Source organism: Convolutriloba macropyga, chromosome 1, assembly GCF_964194025.1.
Source record: "Convolutriloba macropyga chromosome 1, txConMacr16.3, whole genome shotgun sequence".
In the NCBI taxonomy this organism is placed as follows: Eukaryota; Metazoa; Xenacoelomorpha; order Acoela; family Convolutidae; genus Convolutriloba; species Convolutriloba macropyga.
Window position 1 is genome coordinate 22,213,430 of NC_134468.1, and position 17,334 is coordinate 22,230,763.

The 17,334-nt window shown below is 34.0% G+C and overlaps 1 protein-coding gene across 1 annotated transcript; it reads right to left on the reverse strand.

Moving 5' to 3' along the window:
* Positions 1-14,011: 14,011 nt before the first annotated feature.
* Positions 14,012-14,763, reverse strand: LOC142347185 (uncharacterized). Its single transcript, XM_075398916.1, has one exon. It carries the CDS (start codon positions 14,613-14,615, stop codon positions 14,085-14,087), a length of 531 nt encoding a protein of 176 aa, XP_075255031.1. The 5' UTR covers positions 14,616-14,763; the 3' UTR covers positions 14,012-14,084.
* Positions 14,764-17,334: the final 2,571 nt, after the last annotated feature.

A 17,334-nucleotide genomic window follows, 5' to 3' on the forward strand; every position in this document is an offset into this window, starting at 1 on the left:
ATCACATGCTTAGAGTCTAGCAAGCCGAAAGGCTCTAAGTATATGTTAAACAAAATCTTAGTCGCCAGAGGGAATTAGTGCCGACATGAGGGCGCTTGCGCCCGAGTGCTGGGCAAGAGGCCCGAGGGGGACCAAGATATTGCTAACGTATTTAGAGAACCAAAGGGTACGAGAGTGTATAATTTCATTCGCACATTAGTGAAAAATATCTTAAAAATATACAAGAGCTGAAATAAACCAAACTTCTCCCCCTCTGATAGCGCAGCAGCTGATTATTTATAGCGGTCTGATTCAAAAAAAGAAAGTCTAAACTTTTATCCCTAACTTAGTGCCCAATAGGACATTGGGTCAAGGACAAAACAAAACTAGGCTCACTTCTTTAACTCTTAGGACCAAAAATTAGACTTCCACATCTTTTACTCTAAGTTAAAACGTTCATCCTAAGCTCTCTGCCTCGATTTTTTAGTGAGCGATGAAATCGTACCCTGGGTTTTCTAAGAAAACTTAATGTCCTCTGGGCTTCACCTGTTTATCCCGTTTTCAGGACAAAAAGTCAAAAGATTGAGACAAAAACATCGTTCAATCACAAAATCGAACTAAAAAACAAACAGCCACAAGTTGTGGACTAAAATTCAAAGAATTTTTTAGATGAAACAAAAAACGGCCTACAAAGGGGCTAAGAATGGACTCGGAAAGCCCGTTTAAGAGCAATTAATCATTTATTTATTTATATTCAAACTCATCAAAACAAGCCGAAAAGCCAACCACTATAAAACATCACAAAGTTCATTTCTATCAAGTATAATTAAGAAAAATACAATATTGTCGAATCATTTGGATTACATTTTCTTTAACTTTTGGGGAAAATTCTGGAAATTTTCCATAACTAAAGAAAATATTAGGTTCAAATAATCTATTTACTATAATTGGCATCATACAAATCTCTTGCGGTCAAAGGTTTACTTATATCTTTCAGACTTTTATTCTCAACGGACAAACTCATATAAGGCTTTAGTCTGAATCCCGTAAGGTCAGGAATTACAAGTTTAGGGCACATCTCGGGTATATGAACAAATTTCTGTCTTCCTTGTTCAGTGTTCAAGTAATAACCAAGCACAGGCTCACCGTAATCAATAACATGTGACAGACGTTTATCCGATTCGTAAGACCAGGGAACTGAAGCGTCATCCAGTTCGAACTTATACCTCCATTTCTTCATTGTAGGGTCCTTTTTCAGATACTTGAAATGCCGGATTCGCGTCAAGTAACCTCCGCTTGGTGGCATATCTGTCTAAAATCAAAACCCAATCTGTTAAATCGAAGCACCGATAGAAAAATCATGAGCAGTTAATCTGCGACGAGAAGACATAATCACAGCGCCTGAAAAGAAATTACCAAGCTAGCTGCCCCAATAATTACACTTCTGATGAATCTACGAACAGAACTGGGTGCACTTATTTTTTATTGATCAAGCTGTTTTTCAGCTGTACGTGCAAGGCCTCATTAGAAAAAGCTTATCTAGCTTTCTTCGATAACTAAAGAGCTTATCTAGCGTTCGTCGATAACTTTTACAGTTTTTTACAATGGTAAATTAAAACTATTTTAAACTTAAATTATCTTATATCACGTTCTTTATGTATCAATCACTTTATTTTTGATAGCTTCAGAACTCTCTTCGTCACTTTTGCCTCATTTTGAAATTTTGGTAGCCAGATCTGCTTGATAATGGAACGGATTTTTATAACCAATTGGCGCAGAGAGTTAAGAAGTTCAATCGATTACAACAAACAATGGATTAAAAAATTACTTGGTCTTTTCCTAATTTCTTTCGGACACAACAGACAAGTAGAATAGGGGTTGCAAAATTGGCAGTCGTGTTTTTCTTCTATAAGCATATGTTTTTCTATAAGCATAACTATATATTTTGCATTGAGTGAAATATCTACAGTGATTGGGTTTTGAAATAAAAGGACAATAAAATTTAGCAAAAGTATTAGCCAAACTTTGGACGAATTGCGCTAGTTCCTATGGCAGAATTTTGCTCGATTTAAAAATATATGTCTAGGGTTCAAGAGGGGGCTATGTAAAATAGAATTGCTGCAAACTCATGGGGAACAACAAGCATTGATCAGGGGGCACTTAGTGGGAGGTTCCAGACCAGCTCGTCGGTAACTCTAACATATCTATAGAATGTTTCTCCTGAACTCCTGAAATTCTCAACCGATGCCTTTACTTTTCCGAAACAATGATTTTCAAGAAGTGAAAAGACGAAACAAAAAAATAAAAGCAGATGAAAGTCTCAATACACAACGCAAATAGAAATTCTTTGACATAATGTATACTCATAGCATGAAAATCAATTACAATAAGAGTCAATTCAGTGCGCGTTTGAAGTTTGAAGAACAACGTAGAAAAACAAACAAAAGATTGAACAAAAATACGCCAGCACAAAAAAACTTTCGAAATAACTTGTCAAAACACTTTGTATCATATAAGAGTGAATAGCGAAGCTCAATCAACAGAATGCAAAGGAATAGACTCCGAGCTTGGTACAAATTGTTTTAACATTTGAGCACAAAACAAATATTCCTCGCCAGTAACCGCAGCCTAATTCAGATCTAGAGCAACTCGTCGCTCTCTGGAGCTGTGGTTCAGGTCAGAGCACTAAACTACTCAGATGCAAGAAAAGAATGAAAAATACGTAACGCAGAATATTAGGCGAAAACTCGATTAGGCGAACACTATTTTTGTAGCATTAGGCAAAAAGTTGGAACTTAAGTTTCGTAGATATTACGCCAATACCAAATAAAACACTTAAAAGCGGTACTTCAAACTCCACTTGACGCTATAAAGTATCCAAGTGACCCTCAAAAAATGTCTGCATGAGAATAGCTTACAAAGATGGTCACAATCTTTTCATTATTTTGCAATTGAAGAACTTCATTTTATGTCCGTCCAGCATTTAAGGCAACATTTTTCTAGAATTTTTACGCCCCATAACTCTTAAAATATTCAGAATAAAGCAATGAAAATATTTTTTATGGTTTCAATTTTTTGCCGATTACCTTTGCCCGAATGTTATCGAGGGGCAAAAACAGTTTGTAATAATGGTATTATTTAAATAAGCTTTATGTACTAATTTTCATGTAACGACCTTCATTAGGAACACATTAGTATTTCATAGCGTCAAGTGGACTTGGAAGTACCCTCTTTAAGTGCTAAGTGCTTTATTTGACATTTGCCTAATGTCCCCAAAACTAGTTCAAACATCCCATCCACCGGATAATACACCGGTTACCAAATAGGTTATTTACTCATTTTCATGTAACGACATTCATTAGGAACACATTAGTATTTCATAGCGTCAAGTGGACTTGGAAGTACCCTCTTTAAGTAAGTGCTTTACTTGACATTTGCCTAATGTCCCCAAAACTAGTTCAAACATCCCATCCACCGGCTAATACACCAGTTACCAACCCCGGATAAACCCAGGAAGAAACTTGTGGAAAATTTGTAACATAAGAGGGATCAGCAAAACTTAAAAGAATGCAGAAGAGAAAACCAAAAAACAACGCTCTCTTGAGTGCAAGCTTGGCCAAGAAAGTTCTAATATTCTATGAGCGCAAAAAATCATGTTCGCTGGAGAACGCTTTTGTACAAATATACCGCCACACAGCCAGGTTCTGATTAAAAATTCAGAACTTGAAAAAAATACAAGAAATGAATCACGAACTGTTTTTGATTTAACCTACCATGAAAATTAGCAAGAAAATCATTGAGCAAGCATAACACCCGCACTGTCAAAATTCCACTTCACAACAAATAAAAAATAGATAGTATATCTCTTGAAAGTTCTGATTTCTGCTTCCATTCAGTGAAACTCCTGTTAACTGACTCAAAAATCCCATGGAAAGAAAAATTGTGAATTGTATTAGAGTCAAATCTTTGAGTGAATAAAACAGAGAAGTCCAAAACTGAAGCGCTGAAAAAGAAACATTTATTGTTTTTGTAACTTTTCAAGCAAATAGGGTCAAAAGGTACAAGGAAATTTAAAAGTGAAGATTGAAGACAGTAACAGTCCCAAAAACAGCGGTACTTTGAAAAAAATACCACTCGCAGAAAACCGAAAACAACCCAAATTTTCGTGACATTTTTTGAAAAAGCTTGATATTGCCAACCAAAGAGACAGCATACCATTGCTTTTAGGGAAACACTAATGCGAAACCGACTTTCGTATCTAAGTATAGATTTTTTTTACCAATGAATACTAATTGAAGTATGCTTCAGCGGACGCATCCCAGCAATTTTAACTACTTCGCAACGCCGCTGTTACCAATATTTGACAGGGGGGAGGGGCACTTTTTGTGAAAAAAATGTTCAAAAAAGGAAAACATAGCCAGTAGATTGCCTGAAAAGAGCCGCGATAGACGCTTGTGGCCTTCCATGAACTGAAACAACTAAAGAAATAAGATAGACAGATCGACCACAGGTCCTTTAATAGACCACTAGACTTTTCGGGATATATTCGGACAGTCAATTTTATGACACATACGGTCTATAAGGAAAAAGTCCTAAAAGAGCCTTTTCAAAATTGACATTCTGAATCCAAAACTCAAGACTAATAAAGAAGAATTGGAGCATGTAAGTTTGGCACTACTTACTAGATGCACACTAGTAAATGTTAATAAAATTTAAAGTTCCATAAGTGAGTTCAGAAGTCATTTTTTTGAGTGAAGTAAGTCAAGCAATTGAACTAGAGCAGAAATGACGTCTTGTACACAAATTTTAACTGTAAAGCAGTAGAAGTCACTGAATTCATTGAAAAAGTCAATTCCAAGCAGTCAGGTCGAAAGAATCATCGATGGAGACGGCGAATTAAAAAAAACATAGCAGGACAAGTCCTGAAATAAAACTCAAAGAATTGATTGAAACACTTAGAAGTACTCTACCTGACCACCAGATCAATTGAACAATGCCAGCCAAAACACAAACAAAGTAATCTCAAAACATAGAAACAAACAATCAAACAAACTGAACAAAAATATAATTATCGCAAAAACTTAGTAGCTTTTACCCCTAAGGCAAAATTTAATCCCTTTAAATATACCGATTTCAAAAATATGTTCAAAACCAAATTTTGTGTCTGAAATTGGTGCAGTATTACATCTGCAAGGCTTGAAAAAACTCATTGGCCATTGAAGATCGATTAACTCGAAAATAACAAAAATTTTTTAAGAAATGAAATCAATTGCAAATTTTAATGAAATACTGCTAAAAATTGCGATATTAATATCTTAGAAATCAACTCTGTGCCTCTAGAGGCTATCCAGTAACTCAATTCCAAGCCTTAAAAAAATAATTGGTTCAAAGATCGCTAGGCAATAATTTTTATAAAAAAATTCATATATATTCAAGAAATTTGCTCTTTTAAAATGTTGAAAACCATTAAATTGCCCCCCTAGCAACTAGATAATAAATACTATCAAACCCTGTATGAGGTTATCTGGCTACTTAGGCAAGAAAAACTGAGTGAAAGACAAATGTTTGGAAAAAACTTATAAAATTTTACCAGAAAATTTTTAAAATTCGAAAGGTCAAATTGTTTAAAACAAATCCATTGAAACTAACAACCATACAGTTTCTTTTTTCAGATCGTGGAATAGGTGTCCTGGCACTTGAAAATGGACAGATATCAAAAATTGACAAAAACTTAAGGAAAGCTTTAAAAAAATTGCAGATTTTATCAAAAAATGCTAAAATTCGAGACATTAAAATGTAGAAAACCAATCCATTGTTACTAGAAACAATACAGTGCCATATTATCAAACCCTATAGAAGACTCCCTGGCCCCTGAAACTGGTAAAACTCAAAAAAATTACAAAAGTTTCATAAAAATTGCAAAAATTAGTATCATTTTGCGTCTTTGTGTTTGTAGTACCAAAACATATAGCTCATAAAATGGTCATAACGAGTAAATTTGTCTCGCAAAAGGCCTTCATCAACTTTTAAAAACTTCAACCTAAGACTAACCAAACAAAAAACTAAAGAAAAATCACAAAATATGAAAAATTGTACCATTTTGAGCCCAAAAAGTCCTAAAAATGACCTTTTAACCTTAAATTGAGGCCATCCCAGCAGCTCCACCACTCTAAGCAATTGAAGGACTGCTAACATCTACTTTGGACCTGTAATGAAACTTAATGTCCGCTGTGCTTTACCTGTTTATCCCGTTTTGAAAGATCAAAGTCATTGAAAAATGTGTGAACACATCTTTAAAAAAGAAAACAGCGCCACAATACAATTCAAATTCTTTGAATTGTAAAATCCCACGATGTCCCCAATAACAATCACTATAGCTTCGCGGCTATTAAAAAACATTGATTCAATTGACTTATTTTGATACAATTCAATTCACAATTAAGAAAAAATACAAATCGAAATTGACTTGTAAAATACAGTAAAATTCCTCCGATAACATCAGGCAAAAAAAATCAATAGCAAAAAATTATTTCTCAGAAATTTTGAATCGAATTGAAAATTGTAATGGCTAACTAAGTTAGAACGTAAGGGATTTATTCAGCAAATATTGATCTTGATAAACTGACTTTGACTCATCTGATCAGATTTTGAAGCTCTTAAGATATTCAGATTTCTCAGCCCAATATAGAGGTTAACTACTTATTACGGAATGAAATCAAATTAATCATGAGACCAATTGGGACTGTTTCATAAACAATAATAAATATAGCAAGCAGATTGCCAGAAAATAGCCGCCATAGCTTCGTAGATCTACGGTCTCAAAAAACAGTAAAAAGACTGACCAAAAAGATACTCTTTTCATTAAAGGATGATATGTTATGTTTGATAAGGAATCTGTATAACTCATTGCTGTCTCTATTACCTGCTCTCAAATAACCTTCATTTAGAAAAAACACACATTCAATTGACCTTATCTCTTTGAATTCAAGTAAACAAAAGTCAATTTCAAAGTGAGGAAGTCATTTTTAAGAGTGAGGTAAGTCACGTCTGACCCAAAACTTAATCGAGCGAATGAACAAAACAACTCGCTCCACTATTGAGTGAGAAATGACTTCACGCACGCAATTCAAATAAAACTATATGAACGAATGAACAAAAAGCAGATTTGATGTGGATGTGACGTCAAATGCTCGTAACAAACATCTTGAAGACGAATTGAAAAACATAGCAGAACAAGTCCTGACGTTTAATTCAAAAAATTCTCATTGACTAAACAAAACCTAGACCGAAAACGGACTATGAGGGAATTGAAAAAAACTTAAAACATAAAAAAAACTCTAAATCAATGTCAAAATCCGCATGTGAACAAAAAACCACTAGCGAAAGCAAATTTTTGTCAAAACAACGTTTTCTCACGCTACTTTAAAATTAGAGTGAAAAAATTTCACGCCGCAAAACTACTCGCTTTTTCACTCTACTTCCTGTTTCGGCGTGACCAAAATCACTACAATTTGACTTCAAAAAATCATGAAAATGTGTTAACATATCTTAAAACAAAGCCGGAAGAATTCCGGAAACGACTAGTAGGAAAAAACTAACGCCCCTAACTAATATAAATCTTAATCTACTGAGTGACCACAAAAAACAACACAATGCTTCTCCAACTGAATAACATTATTCACTTTAAAACAAGAAAATGAAAAAGAATGAAGAAGTATCTGACCACAAAAGACGATAAAGCATGTGCTAAAATTTCATATTGAGTTGCAAGTTTAAAAAACAACTTTTTGCGAAAACCCATGCGATATCTTTAGTTTTATTTCGTTGAACGACTGCAAATTGAGAGAAAAAACCAGCACATATTTTCAAGTAGAGAAAACGGAGGTAAGAGAAAGAAATGAAGAACAAAACCAAATATATTCTTTATAAAACTGCAACAAAATTTAGCCACAAATTATGGCTCGACTGCAATTATGCTGAATCCAAATCATTATTTAAAAAAAACTCTTAATACTACTTCTGAAAAAGCGTACACCAATCCAAAACATTGTCGATTTACAAAGTAAAGACAAAGAACGAAAGTCATTGAAAAGTGCACTAAAAAAATTCCATCAACACCTCTAAAAAGATTTCTATTCAAAACTATAACTGTAAAAAGTAGCAAAAAGCACACAACACAAAGATTTCAGCAAAAACAAGCAAAAAAACACGAAAAATCGCAGAAATCTTTATAAAAAATACTCAATTATATTTAAATTGACAAAAAACTAAAATCAAAACCAACAACATTAATCAAAAACAACTGATTCGGACTATAGGTATCCCCAAATGCTAAAAAAAATTTAAGAAGGGCATTTAAAAACAATTTGTAACAAAATCTTTTAAAAAATTATACATTTTTTGATTTCACGAGAGCAAATAGAGCCAAAAAACGTATATCGGAGCACATAGAGTATTGAAAAGCCTCCAATATAATAGGTAGGCAAGCAAAATAGGCTAAGATGCTTTTTTTAAGATTAGAAAAAAAAACGAAAAACAGCAAAAAATTAAGAAAAATAATTAATTTAAATTTTCTCAGTTTATTGTGATTTCTCCTAACAAAAAAAATCGTTTAATACCTTTGAAACTGTAATCACTTGGTACCTAAAGACTCCATAACTAATATGCGTCTATTCAAAGCCCATACAAAGCAGTATAACAAAACAAAATTCAAAAAAAATTTGCCAAATTTCAAAATAGCTGAAAAACCTGCAAAATGGTACAAAAAAATCATATTAATGACCAGAAACCTACAAACCACTGTCAAAACAACCCTAAAAATAATACAATATCATAATCAAACTTCTAAACCAAAAAATAAACAAAAAACGGTTTTAAAAACCCGCACATGAACACACAATTTCGCTCGCTTACGGAAATTGTTTACCACTCTTTTTGCTTCCACTCTTCAAAATGTTCAAACTTTGTTCAGGACCAAAATCACTCCAAAATTATTTCACGCATTTCATTTCCTGCTTCAAAATTCACTCCAACTTAAGTGATTTTAAAAAAGGACTTCTCCAAAAACTCCTCTTCGAGTCGCAAAAAAAGACAGCGCCCCAATACAATTCAAATTCTTTGAAATGTAAAAAACCAAGAGAAGGCCAATAACAGCCCCAGCTAACGGTATGCGGCTATTAAAAATAATCCTTGGAAATAATTATCTCTTCTTACTATTTACATTGCGGACTATATTTCGTAATTTATTCCAAGTTATTTTTAACTAACTTTTGTAGGTAAAGCTTCTCTTTTTTGTGAGTGCAACGGAGTCCACCAACTAGATAAGCCGTGTTCCGGATATATAACCTGATAGATGACATCAATACTGGCAGATAGCTGCTGGTACCGGCAACTTGGTGGGCAACATAGGATAGTTCTCGTCTTTTTATTTAGGCAGTAGGGCTTTATGAGAGATGAACTCGGCTACGAAAACTAATTTAGTCAGGACAAGACTTGAAGAGTTATTTTTCTAAAACTTGTTGGAATTTTAGAGGCTGAGCCCGAACCACCTCAGGTGCATTTTGAATTCTACATAGGCAACCACAGAGAAAAATCCGATCAATTGAACTGCGTTCTCACAGATTTGTCGAAGTCGAACTAAAATTTCTGAAGCGTTTCAATGAATAAAATTTGTTCACTCGCTGATTTTTGTGATACAGAGGTTGGCTTTTAAATACAAGACACAACACAACTGTCACACACAACTCTGCCGACATGGATTTATAACGTTGCCAAAACAAACTTTTGCGAGAATCGAATTTCAAACACTGCATTTGAAATCAGTTCAAAGACTCAATAGTTTATAAAATTTGCTTAAGGTTGTTTTGGCGTTTTCAAGAAATGTTTGTTTTCGAAAAAAAATAACATTTTTTTTAAACTTTGCCACATTTTACCTTATTTTGTCACCTTGCAGCGTACTACCAGCAAAGAGAGAGAGAGAGAGAGAGAGAGAGAGAGAGAGAGAGAGAGAGCGACAGGGGTGGGGGTTGCATCCTATCCTTTATTATGTGAATCATAAGTCAGTCGTCATTGCTTTTTTATATTTTAAACAGTCGTTTATTCTTCGATACGATAAATTTAAATAACTTTTATTTGACTTTTCGGCTAATTCGCGTTTTGTGGTACCGTCTTGTCATACTATCACATTAATCAAAAGTAAAAAATCATATAAATAGCCTTAAAAAAGTTAAATATTCGACGTTTTTATGAAATAGATTATGACATAAACGGCTTCGACGTTTTCTAGCAAAATTTAACTGATTTTGATTATTATTGCAGGTATTCGTTTTTGCAGTCGTATGACATACTAAATAATAATATTATAACTCAGTGTTTTCCTACGGATCAAAAATTGCAGCTATTAAATAATGTCGGTTGACAGCTAATAGTTTTGGTGAAGTTGAACTTAACTGTCTTCAAAAAGTATAGAAGTGTTTTTTAACTTTGCCCTTTTTTAATTTAATTAGAGATTAGAAAATCTCAAATCGAAAGTCAATTACTAATGGATCAAATTTAAGTCCAACTGCGGGTCTAATGAACAGATATTGTAACTTCAGTGAGAAGCTTTACTTTTTTGCTTCAACACTATTTGCGTAAAATTGTTGAAATTTTGACTTGTGCCAGTATTCGTCATTTGGTTGTCCATTGACTTAATCTCACAAATGAAAGGTCCAATTCGCTTCTTATGCTGCTATAAGTTAATCAATTTATTTATTTTTTAGTTGAAAGCTTATGGTTATGACAATGTTTGCTTTCGAAAAATAACGTTTTTTAGCTTTGCCAATTTTTATCTTAATTTTGTCACCTTGCAGCGTAGTCTCAGAAAAAATATAGGTTACATCCCTCTCAAATGAACTTAAATGAAATCCTCATTGAGGCTTTATCTTTTCAATAATGGTGTTTTCACTTTGAAACAACGACTTTTTCTTAACTACAAAGCAATTGAGACTTGTGTGGGATGAGAATAGGCAACAAATCCACAAAAAAAAGAAGTTGAACAATGTCATTTTTTAAACTAAATAACTTTCAAAAGTCACTATTTTGTCCACACCAATTGTAAAACTGTGACTTCAAAAAACAACAAATATGAACAATTAGACAAAAACCACGAAATGTTTGAGAAAACTCTAAGTATCAAAGATAATAAAAGCAGCAGCTTTCAATCGAAATAAAAAAAACGCTAAAATCTGCCTCAATGGGAAGCAAATGACATCTGTAATTAAGCCCAAAAATCTGTCATCACCAAAAAAAAATGACAACGACAACAAATACAGGCGGAAACATAAATTTCGATAGAAAAGTCCGAGAACGAGAAGAAAGTAACAAAGCCATAAAAACCATAAGCTATTTTCTGAAAACCTGATCTATGTTTAACTGGACGTCTCCTAAGCGCAAATGGGATCGGTCAATGCTGAGATAAGTTGATAAGATTTCGAAAAGAACTAGAATTATAAACAAATATCCAAAAAATAGAAAAAAATATACGAAAATTTCTAACATCGAAGTCATAAAACCAATAGTTAGAACATAAAATTACCACCAAATTTAAGATTTGGTTATAGTGGCAAGAATTTCAGCTGAGAAACTATTAGTGATGAGAGGAGTCGGAACACGTACACGCCGATTACCCGAGGACAGTGTCGCAGCCAATAAAAAGCCTTTCAGAGAAAACTGTTTTTATGTTCAAATATTTTGTCCACGCCAATCGGATCCTGGTTATTGTAATACTCTAAGACTTCAAAAAACAACAAATATGAACAATTATACAAAAACTACGAAATGTCTGAGAAATCTGGAAGTATCAAAGATAATAAAATTAGTAGCTTTCAATCGAAATCAATCAGAACGCTAAATTCTGCATCAATGGGAAGCCAATGACATCTGTAATTAAGTACAACAATCTGTCATCACCAAAAAAATTATGACTGAGAACGATATCAAATAGTTACATCGAAGTCATACAACCAATAGTTAGCGCATAAAACCACCAACAAATTTAGACTTGAATTAAGTGGCAAAAACATGGCTGCTGTGGTTAGTGGGAGTGAACTACACGTTCACAGGAATGAGTTTAAAATCGGTTAACAACGAATTTTTAGAATTTTTTTTTTAAGTCTTAACAGCACATTTCCACTCAGAGCCCTAAACAGGTTCACTTAATGCTCTTTATGCATCCAATTGCACTTTTATTCAACAAGTCTATACCAAAGAACTATAAAAATACAATTAAACATGAAAAACGAAATCACAATTTTATTAAAAATTACAAAAGTTGTCGAAGGAAAATACATGATCGATTCCTTGAAAACAAATTATTTGTTCATTGGGCCTCATTTGACTGTAAATGAGGTTTGCCATTAATTGAACCTGGATTTGAAAAAAGAGACTAGTCTCTAATTGACATGCAGAAAACGAACAAAAAAATACGAAGAGATTAAAATAAAACAGCGCTCCAACAGAATTCGAATTTTTTTGATAGAATTTACCGATGACACTAAAACTAATCCTTCTATTGCTTTTCGTCTATTAGGAACGTCAAATTGTTTCATTTTTAGCGTGAACTCTAATTTTGAATTAACATTTTTATAGAAAATTTGGGCAAAAAAGTGAAGATCATGCCAAATATCAAGTGCTCACACAAAACTTTAAACCTCGATATCTCCCCAAGAAATTACGAAACCCAAAAATTCCTTCTCACAGAATTAACTTCCATAGTATTTCTCGATAAAAATTTGTTTAAGTAACATCCTGGTATTTTTAATTTTCATGGGCTCTGTATACTGTAATAACTATATATTCAATATATTTCTTTCAAAATTAACAGTTGCAATTATTAGTTTTTGTTCAAGATTTGTTCAAAAATTTTTTAATTTAATTTTTCAAAAAATTACTCAGCTCCTATATTTTCAATGAGATAAAATTTAAGAAAAGACGACTGAACTTAATCAAAATTGAGTGAGTTACCCTCGATCTTAAGTTTTCATTCAGTCGCTTCTATATGTGAGAATTTACAATTTCCTCGTCAGCGTGAATTTCCCCCTTTTAGCGAATTTTCCCTTATGATGAATGAAACATCTTTACTGACACTCATTTCTGTGATTTTAAAATTGTCTTTTCTGTCTTTAACTGTTTAACTTGTTAAATTGTCTTTCTAGTTTAACTTTTATAGTTTTTTGGTTAAACTTCTTCAGTTTTCAGTAAACCTTGGCTTTATCTCCAATTTTTACTTCAATTTTGATGTAAGAATTTGAGCTGAGCGACTATTGCTGTTGAGACGAGTCGCAACATGTACACGCCGATTACCCAGCCTCCTTGTAGTTATAATTGTCGGACATGCAAATTTATCACACGTTGGTGATTAACGCGAGCAATTACTATGTTACCAAAAAATTAGTGCAGAAAGGGACAGGTGCCGTTTTTTTAATTGTTCAAAAATTCAAAACAATAACCATATATTAATACCTTCAGAATTCAAATTGATCGTTGACAAGCTTCACAAACGCGAAGAGAACAACTGAAAAAAAATCACCAACACCGTGAAAACATGTTGTACGATGATAGGCTTCAACAACGTGGAAATTCGACTACCGGGCACTTTTGACGCCGATTCGTCCAAACATTTTTCTTCCAATTAATACGAGCGCCTTATTTATTTCTATCTATCTCTCGTCCTTCTGGAAAACAGAAAAAAAAGACTGCAGCACTCCGATACGTTTCAAATTCGATTAATTGTTAACAAAACTTGAATCCAACCTCGTCAATTTACAGTTACACATAAATCCTCAAAAGAAATACGCAAAAGGCAATCGTTACTGAGAGAGAAGTATATCAACCGCACATTATATTGACTATATCAATTTACTCGATTGTTCCGAGAAAAGCAGTCATTTGTGCCTATGTTAATTGCTCTATTGTATCAAAGAAGCCTTATTTAAGTCGAGGAGTCTAAAACCTGAATAGATTCCCGCTAACTAATGGCCTAAGAAATAACGTCTTTCACAAAAGCATCATTAATTCACGTCCCACAGATAAATAATCAATAATAACCTCTATCAATATTAATGGAATCAAGAATTTGAAGTAGATCTAATTTGGGATTTGTATCTATCTTCCTCTTCGTCTGTTTTCTTCTTTGCATCCTCAATGACCTTTTTCCATTGCACTCTGGGGTCGATGAATCCTTTTCCAGTTACTTTTCCAAACGAGTTGGGACCAGTTGATGTTGGTGTATTTTTACCCATATTTTTCAGCCTTAACTTTGCCTCAAAAGGCATTTCTTCGTCGTCATCCGAACTGTCTCCACCGAAAACATTAGCCACCGTCATTTTAGGCCGGTCAGTCACTTTTGAACTGCTCTTGATGGGCGCACTGTTTTGTTTCATTGCTGTGCTGGTATGCTTTCCAAGTTTTGCTTTCGTTGATACTTCATCTTTTGATTCTGAATGCTCTGATTTTCGTTTCTGTTCACGTGTCGGTTCCGACTCATTCAGTGGACTGCTTTTGCGCTTCCGCTGTGCAGACTCTGTAGATGTTTGTGGAATTGCAGATGGATTATGTCGGTGGTGGGTGTCTAAAGGGGCTTTACTACTGTGGCTCATATTGCAATCTAGAAGAACCTGAAGGGTGTCAAAACAACTATCGACAAGGAACAGCCGTGACTTTCACCACAAAAGGTTTTTAAAAAGAAAACATCACATTGTTATAGTTTTCTTGGGTTCATTCTTGAACTTAGAAGCAACGGAATTGACAAGCAAATGAAGCAAAATGTGAGCATGAAGGCAATGACGCCACTCATATAAATGTTTCCTGCAAATTTGCCACCTGGTAAACATAACAAAGCCTGCCATGTTTGTCGATACAGCATTGCGGCTGTCTGCAAGTTATGTCTTTAAGTTGCTATCAATCAATTTATTTATTCACTGACAAGGAAGTGAATTATTTTTTTGCCATCAAGCTAATTTTGTATAGCTACAAGATTATCAGCCATGTTCTAAATAGTACTTGAAGTCTTAGGAAAGCTAAAAATCATAAAATTTTTTTTACATCATCCTAAATTGAAGGCCAGCTCCAGAAATGTCAAACGTTTTTAGCTGCACAGATGCCGCATGAACAGAACAATTTTGTAACAAAAACAAAATTTAGCAAATTGCAATCTTTATAATTTCATACACCATTAACTTGATTTGATCATTTGTACACACGGGGTTAGCAGAAAAATATTTGACAAAAAAGCGGCAAATAAAACGGAAAAAACATAACCGACTAACGCCGGGTAATTTGCTCTCAAGCAACTGGCGATCGGTTGATTTAATCAGTAGCTAGCTGCGGCTTATAGAGGCTAGATTTGACTTAATTGAGGGTGGGGTGAGCATGGGGGCGTGGTAATCATTGGGGGAGGGGGGGGGGGGTGGGCGACCAAGTGAGGGGGAGGGGGAGTTAAGTGAGAAGGGGTCAAATCAAAGATATATATCTCTCCAACAGTTTCGATGAATCGCATGTCAGAGGCTGGTGAGCCGCAAGACAAAGATGATGAAAAGGCAATGTTCAGACGAAACAAACCATCAGCCAAAAAGTCCAGAAGGACTAATATAATTGCTACAAACTTTGTTTGAGAGCAATTAATAAACTTAACAGATGCCGAAACAAGATGACTCGAACACGAACTTGCCGCTAACGAACTTGTCGCTAACGAACTTGTCGCTAACGAAGTCTTCACTACAAAAGCATGTCAAAATTGAGCTGAGATCTAACAATGCCCAGGTATTAAATCTTAGACATTAAATATAAACAATAAAAATCGACAAATAGGTTTAAAGTCAGCATTACACAAAAATATTCATTGTTTTCGCCAATGATATTAGCCCTGCTATGAAAACTCGCACCGTTGAAAGTGTAGAGAACGGAAAACAAGATGCTTTCAAAGAAGGTATTTGAAAAACTCAGTTAAAAAATAAAGCTCTGTCAGCATCAATCAAAAAAACAAATCCAGACAAATTCATAACTCATAATTTTGGTTATTAGTTTCAAAATCTAGACACAATCTAAACAATAAGATCATTGAGTGGGTTTTGACTACCTTCTGCTGTTCAGATGTACATCGGAACTTTCACTATCGTGAAAGGGTGTGGAAACAGCAGAAAAAGGTTTGTAATAGAACAATGTCTGCAAATTTAAATACCCACAAGAGTTTCCAATCCTAAATATGTTGAGAACTGTGATATAACAGCCATATAAACATTTGACAAGCAAAATAATTGGAAACCAAGCAACTTCACTGAAAACTAAGAATTAAAAAGTTCATATTTAAATGTTAGATTTCGATCACAAATCAAAAATACTTTTTACATAGGGACAAATATTCTTTGATTTTTCACGAAAACTAGAAAAAAATGAAAAACACTCGTTGATAATCTGGCAAAAAATATTCCTCTGCTACTTTCGTAACTTTTGCAAACGAAAAACTTTCGTCAACATTACAAAAAAAAATTTTCGAACAAAATTTGCTCACTTGAGTTAATAATGAAAACTAGTTCGAAATAACAAATTAAAACACAAAAATTGCCAAATTAATGGCCCAAAATTGATTAGAGAAAATTATAGAGACAATGCTTCCCGCCAAATCCGAACATTCGTGGCATGCCCAGCTGACCGAATTCAAACCATTTTGAATGATTGAGCACCAAAACAATTGAAAAAATGAAGATTCAAAAATCTCTCAAAACTGAACATAACCGTCTAACGTCTGGCTAATTGCTCTCAATTGACAGTAATTATTGACAATCAGCTGGAGCTAATTGTCAGTAATTAGCTCCGGCTTAGATAGGCTAAAGCTTAATTGACGCGGGTGGCCCTCTCGGCTTCACCTGATTAACCCGTTTTAAGGACGAATAGTCAATGGCCAAACGAAAAAAAAAAGAAACGAGTCCGTAGCAGGAAGATTGCGTGAAAACGACCAGCATGACTAATACAATAGCTAAAAACTCCGCTTTAGAGCAGTTAAAAATTCGAAATTATTTCGTTGCCCAAATATTTTTGCCTACAATGCATATTAGATGAAAATGTGGATATGATAGACTCAAATTCAAATTCTGAAATAAATTTAAATAAACATTTAAGATTGAAGCGAATGTAAAGTGGTTATAAAATGACGGAATATTGAGATAAAATAACCAAAATTGCATGATTTAGCAAAAATTTGGTTAAATTGGGGCAAATTACGCAAACAAAATAAAATAATTTTGTTTGCGTAATTGGTCACAGTATTCGCAATTCAAAAGTTGGTCACAGTATTCGCAATTTTGAGAAATGAAATACGTG

Bases quoted from the DNA above. Each gene is read 5' to 3' on its own strand.
- LOC142347185 (XM_075398916.1), bottom strand. From the start codon at position 14,615: ATGAGCCACAGTAGTAAAGCCCCTTTAGACACCCACCACCGACATAAT.